General features: G+C 36.0%; 1 protein-coding gene across 2 annotated transcripts in view; it reads right to left on the bottom strand.

Annotated features, from left to right (window-relative positions):
* Positions 1-2,323: 2,323 nt before the first annotated feature.
* The window catches only part of PTPN2 (protein tyrosine phosphatase non-receptor type 2), a 28,602-nt gene continuing 24,914 nt past the window's right edge, over positions 2,324-6,011 (bottom strand). For both annotated transcript variants that reach the window (XM_079982970.1, XM_079982971.1), the window contains exon 10: positions 2,324-2,666. In XM_079982970.1, the coding sequence (XP_079839096.1) occupies positions 2,645-2,666 (22 nt within the window). In that variant the 3' untranslated portion in view covers positions 2,324-2,644. The remainder of the gene's footprint in view (positions 2,667-6,011) is intronic.

The following is a 6,011-nucleotide window of genomic DNA, read 5'->3' as shown; positions in this document are numbered from 1 at the left end:
TGATATGTAACACACCCAAAAAGGATTATGGGCTTGTTGGAAATGGAGGTGGTGAAAGTCATCAAACTTTGTGTGGTCATCTTATAAAGACTGTCAAGAATTCTGGCACAAAAGATCACAACTTACTATATTCAACTTTGATACAAAAATCAATCCTGCTGAATTGAGATTTGAAATATGAATCTTTTGAATGAAAACATATGTACACATTCACATACACACAACCCACATTCACATACACACAACACACAGGTACAATGCTGAGCAGCCTAAAACTGTGGAAATGCTCAGATATCTGCAGTGACATAACATGTATAATATCCAGCATTTATATTCCCAAAGCTAGCTGCTTTTTGACACCTTAAGGTAAGCTTCCTCAACCTCAGCCCTCCAGATGTTTTGACTACAATTCCTATCATCCCTGACCACTGGTCCTGCTAACTAGGGATCATGGGAGCTGTAGGCCAAAACATCTGGAGGGCTGAGGTTGAGGAAGCCTGCTTTAAAGTCTTCAGAAGAACAGTAACTTCAATGAACATTTAGTTCTTACTACATTATGTAGATGATGATCAACAAGACTGTATTTTTCAGTCTTAGACCAAAGTTGTTATTCCTTCTATTTCCAGCTTTCAGAGGTAAGTACCATGCCTTATGTATCAAAACAGTGTCACCCACCTGCAAGAGAAAGGTAGGCTAGGGAAAATTCAAGGCTTACAGAAACAAGCAAAATTAACTGGGAAACAGAAAAACAGCTCAAGACTGTGTGTGATGCCTCAGTTCCGTTTGTATATTTAAGTGTGAATATGTTTCCTTTGTTGATGGGTAGACATTTTACCCAGTCTTTGGAAGATGGGATATAACAAGGATAGGGTTAATACTGATGCCAATTTTCAGTTTGTTTTCCGTAAGCATGCTTTATTTTCAGAATACTCAAACCTTAAAAACAAATCTGTGTAGGAAACCAGTTTCCACTGTGCCTATAGATGTGTTATTACTGATATTTTATGTGTAGATCTGCCCCAAATACTAGGAACATAGAATGGGCAAAATGGGCTCAAACAAAATAGGCAGAGGTCTTGTCTAAGGGGAGTCTACAGCCACATGTCAGGCACTTCTTCAGCAAAAAAACCCAAAATAAACCAATTAGCTGGGCCATGGCCTCTGTGGGCAGCCCAAGAAACACAACTGAAGGGAAGCCTTCAGTGCAATTTCATTTCTTAATACAGCATGACATATCAAGATACTACCTTGTGTTCAGAACTGCATCATTTTTAGCCAGTCATACTAACTTCCTTATGTTGTGCGACAGCCAGTATTGGTCATACTCAAGAGTAGACCCATTGAACTCGATTGCTTTCTAATGAAGCCCAGCTTAGTGCAGATTTCCCCTGCAGAACATGCTATTTAAATTTACCATCTTCCTTTTGAAAACTGTATCACAATGGGATTAAGTTCCATTAGAAACTAATTTTAAGAAACTAGTTCTTTACAAGAACTTGTGAGTGGGCTCATCAACCTTTTCATAGAATCAGAATTGTAGAGGTGGAAGGGATTCTGAGGGTCATCTAGTGCAGTGGTCAGGGATGATGGGAATTGTAGTCCCTAAACAGGTGGAGACCAAAGGTTGGGAAACACTGATCTAGTGCAACCCTCTGTGATGCAGGAATCTCAGCTAAAGCATCCGTGACAGATGGCCATCCAACATCTGCTTAAAAACCTCCATTACTTTTTTTCCCTTTCATTTTGCTATTGTTATTGGCGGGTGGTGTTCTTTTGCTTTTTAAAAAACTCTTAATAGTATGCTGACAAAAGTAACAGATTAGTTACCTAAATTGTAGGTATATAAAATGAACTCTAGTTTTAAAAATGAAGATAAAAGACCTTTATTGGGGACCAGCTTAAGTATCACAAAAGCGTGAAACTTCCAAATGTTCTCGTCAGGCAAGGTATCATACAAGTAATTTAATAAAAAATTTAAATGGCTAAAGACTATCATGTTTCTCCCTCACCCAGGAGCAACCATTGCTTCTTTATTCCAGAATTGTATGTATTAGTTTATTTTCTCACCCCCTTTTAATAACTTCTTGCCTAATGAAAAACAGAAGCCTGGTTAGTCACATAAAAGTATTGCCCAACTGGATTTTGGAGTTTTTTTAAGGGCTCAACATAGCTTCCTTAGCTTTTTTATATACGTATTCTGATTAATATTTCAGGTGGCCATAATGGTAGCTGAAGGTGATAAAAATTAGGGATGACACTTGAATTTCTGTGAAATGAAATAGCCCTTTTGTGGGATGGGGAATAATACACACACAACAGTATGTCAATTAAAAAAAATATTTAATGCTGCCAAAAGTATAAAAAATACAATAAGAATGGCAGTACAAAGTATTTTCTAATGTGATCTCTTACATCTCTCTACAGTTAATACAAGCATAAAACACTTAAGACAAATTTCATTTTGCAAAGTCTTTTGCTGGTGATGTACTTCATTCCCTGGTTGTTTACGTTGTAAACAGATAGTTATGAGGCCACTTGTGTATTGCTCAGACCTCAGTTTTGTTCCTGAAGAGGGGTCATGTCCTGCTTTGCATGCCAAAAGTATATAATTTTTAGCTGCAGAATATTCACAAGTCTTGGAGATCTAGGTGTCGGTCACTCTCGGCCTAAAGACACACAACGTAAAAGAGTCACAGATTCAGTACAAACAGAAGTATACTGCTAAGAGGTATTACAGTTTTACTGCAATTGTAAGTTGAAATATTTTTTGAAAGTCATGAAGGCCTTATGTGATACTGAGTGGTTACTGCAACAGGTGTATCCTTCCTACCATGGATAAAATGTCTTTGAGCTAGTTATGAGAAAGGCACTGGGAACATTCATGCTCCAATTAAGGACCTTTTGAATTAGGAGGAAAAAAACACAAAAATGCACTTTGATTAAAAGGGAATGCAATTTTGTTGCATTTGACTCTCCTGAAAATTTCACTACCTTTAGAACTAAAACAAAAAGCTTAAAACTAATGTTAAGTGAAGATACAAGAGAAAACATGGAGAATCAAGATGGTAACCACTGCATTTCAACTGAGTGCAATATTATTGGGGAAAAAAAGTTTAATATGTTGGATAAACTAGGAACTGACAAAGGTTTTTAGAGTATTTTGAACAAGCTTGCTTTAGTTAGAAATGCAAACCTTCCATTATGTGTCTAATAATCAGTTTGATGGGCAAAAAAGTTAACCCAAAATCTAGCTTTCTATTTGCACAAGGTTCTCAGTCCTTTTATCATATGGGAACTGCCAACAAAGTAAAACAAATGTTTGGGCAGATGAACATCAAAGATGATTGCACCAAAGTGGTATTGAGACAGACCCAGGACAACTCAGGTACAAACTGAAAAAGCAGTGGAAGACACAAACCCAAAAAACACAGGAAAGAGGGCAAGTGAGTCAGGAATTCCAGTTTTGTTGGGTTGCTTCCCATATCAAGAAAGAACTGACATCCTTTCCCTCTCCAGCAAGGTGGCCACCCTCTCAAATACTAGTCAGGCTTACTCTTTCCTGAATAATATATTGTCTTTATTATAACCCAACACCTATCAACTACAAAAGTGACTTGTGTGGTACTCACTTTTAAGGCTTTGCTCATTTTCTCCACACAAACCACTGTAACATTATATAGACATGTGCAATGCTTTTTTTTCTGGGGGTATGCAGGGGTGCGCATTTTGTGAATCTAAGTTTGGCCTCATTGAGGGGCAGTATTTCAATATGAGTAGGAAAATGAGAGTACCCCTAAACATTTTTTAGAAAAAAAGCACTGGATATATGTAGACATATAGTTATATAAATAAAGTTATATATATGAATAGTTTTATAATATATATAGTGTGTATGTGTATGGATTTGCATGTATTCATCTATAATGAAAACTGCACAGAAAATATTCTGAAATATTTATTAAAATATGATAGAACCAGTTGCAACAACTATTTTGATCATGAATAAAATTGCTTATAAATGAATATGGTGAAGATATTAAGGAGCAAGGACAATATAATATGCTTCATAAAATGCTGCCAAGAGCAAAAAATGAAGTTACTTCTGAGGGAAAGGGAGGGCACAGCTCAATAGTTTAATGTAAGTGTTGTAACAGACATCTCCTTGGCATATCCAGGTAGGGCTTGGAAAGACTTATGTCCCAAACCCCAATAGTACTACTAAGCTGGATAGACCAATAATTCGACTCACTGAGGCAGATGCCTATAAGACCTGGGTATGTATTGAACAGTAAGATGGAAAAAGTACCACCATTCTTTACATGCACACAAGCTTTCAAGAGTGCCTAAATGTGAGTTTGAAACTGGCAATTTAATCCAGAAATGAAATACATTTCCATCTTCTATTGTGCATTTGGTTTCTTGGAAAAGGAAAAGTCCATTTATATAGAAATCCTGACATTCTGATCAGTACCTTTTTGATGTTCAAGCTTCACAATTCCAAAATACTCCCTCTATTAACATTTAATAATCCATAAGGGAAATAACAGTAAGAATGGAGAAAAATGTATTTCAAGAGTTCCTTGATTTAGTTCTACCCTGAGTTTGATTTTGTTTAATCTTGAGTTTCCTTTTATGCTGTACTGGATCAAAAAGCTTACTACACTTCAAAACTCTCCAAACATATGGTGCCACCCATTTGTTCAGGATTAGAATTTATAAAATCCTTAGCAGACTTATAGTAACTCAGTAATCCTAAAATTGCATAATTCCTCTCCCCACAATGAAAAACAAAAGACCTGGGATTAAGAGTTTTGTATTTTTTTGGCCCTGATTTATGTCTCTAATACATCTATGAGAATGGTGGGCGGAATAAGCTTGACATTTCCTTAAAATCCTGTGTCCTAAACTGTAAAAATGTTGGATAATATTGTGTCCATATCAGAGTATTGTAGTTCAATTGTCTTAAGTATTCTGTTGGTGCTGAGATTCATAAACGTGCCATTTCACTGTCAAAAAGTAGCTCTACTGTTATTTTCGCTATCTCATATATATACCCACTATCCATAGGCCAACATATAAGAAAAAGAGTATTTCCATTTCCTTTCTTGGAGAAAACATTCATATTATGGGCTATTTATTTGTTTCCAGCTGCAACACTTAATATGGCCTACATTTTTTCTTTTCAGAAAATATGACCAAGTTTGTCACATGCTGTTTACAACCACTATAAAAGATACTAAAATATTTCAAGGAATAGGAGTCAAATCAAGTGAGACACACAAAAAAGTTTTCACATTTAATGGAATGTTTGAACTTTAAACACAAGCTATGGCTTCCAACAGTAGCTGCAGTCTTAACACAAACTTCCCTTCAAAAAGAGTCTGTTTGAGATATTGAAGCTCCCAGTAGTCTTATAAAAATGAAACATTTTCAAGTTTTAAATAAAAGGTAACTACAAGCATAAATACATGAATGCAACTTACAGAGTAGAAACTGAGAAGCAGCCCCTATTTGCTTAACACCAAATACCTCAAAAAGGGCAATTCACTAAATCACTAAGTTGGGGTGGTGATATCAGTAAATTTCCAAACCACTCTTGAAATGTTGGGGATGGGTGACCGATAACTAATGCATACTCTTTCTGTCAGAGAAGTTTGTACAAATGTAGTTTTTTAAAAATACAGTTATCTACAAAAAAAGATTAAATAAGAGTTACAAAATTTATTCTAAGTCTGGATAGTATAAATGGTTGATGGTATATTATACACACACACACGCACACAAATGTAACTTTTGCATTCAGAGTATGACACCACACTGTTTATTGCTTCTATCCAGTTATGAGAGTTGATAAAGCCTTGGCAATTGAGTCTACTACATCTAGTGGACTATCATTTTATGCAATATATACATGGTTGCTGAAAGTATGCATTAGTTTGCCTCATGAGTGTGGATGGGTGTGGCTCTGGACTCAGAATAATTGTCCAAATGCCTACTTCAGGCACAGCCAC

This window comes from Podarcis cretensis, assembly GCF_951804945.1.
Source record: "Podarcis cretensis genome assembly, chromosome: 7".
In the NCBI taxonomy this organism is placed as follows: domain Eukaryota; kingdom Metazoa; phylum Chordata; class Lepidosauria; order Squamata; family Lacertidae; genus Podarcis; species Podarcis cretensis.
The sequence above is the reverse complement of the archived record's forward strand: the minus strand, read 5'-3'. Positions and strand labels throughout refer to the sequence as shown.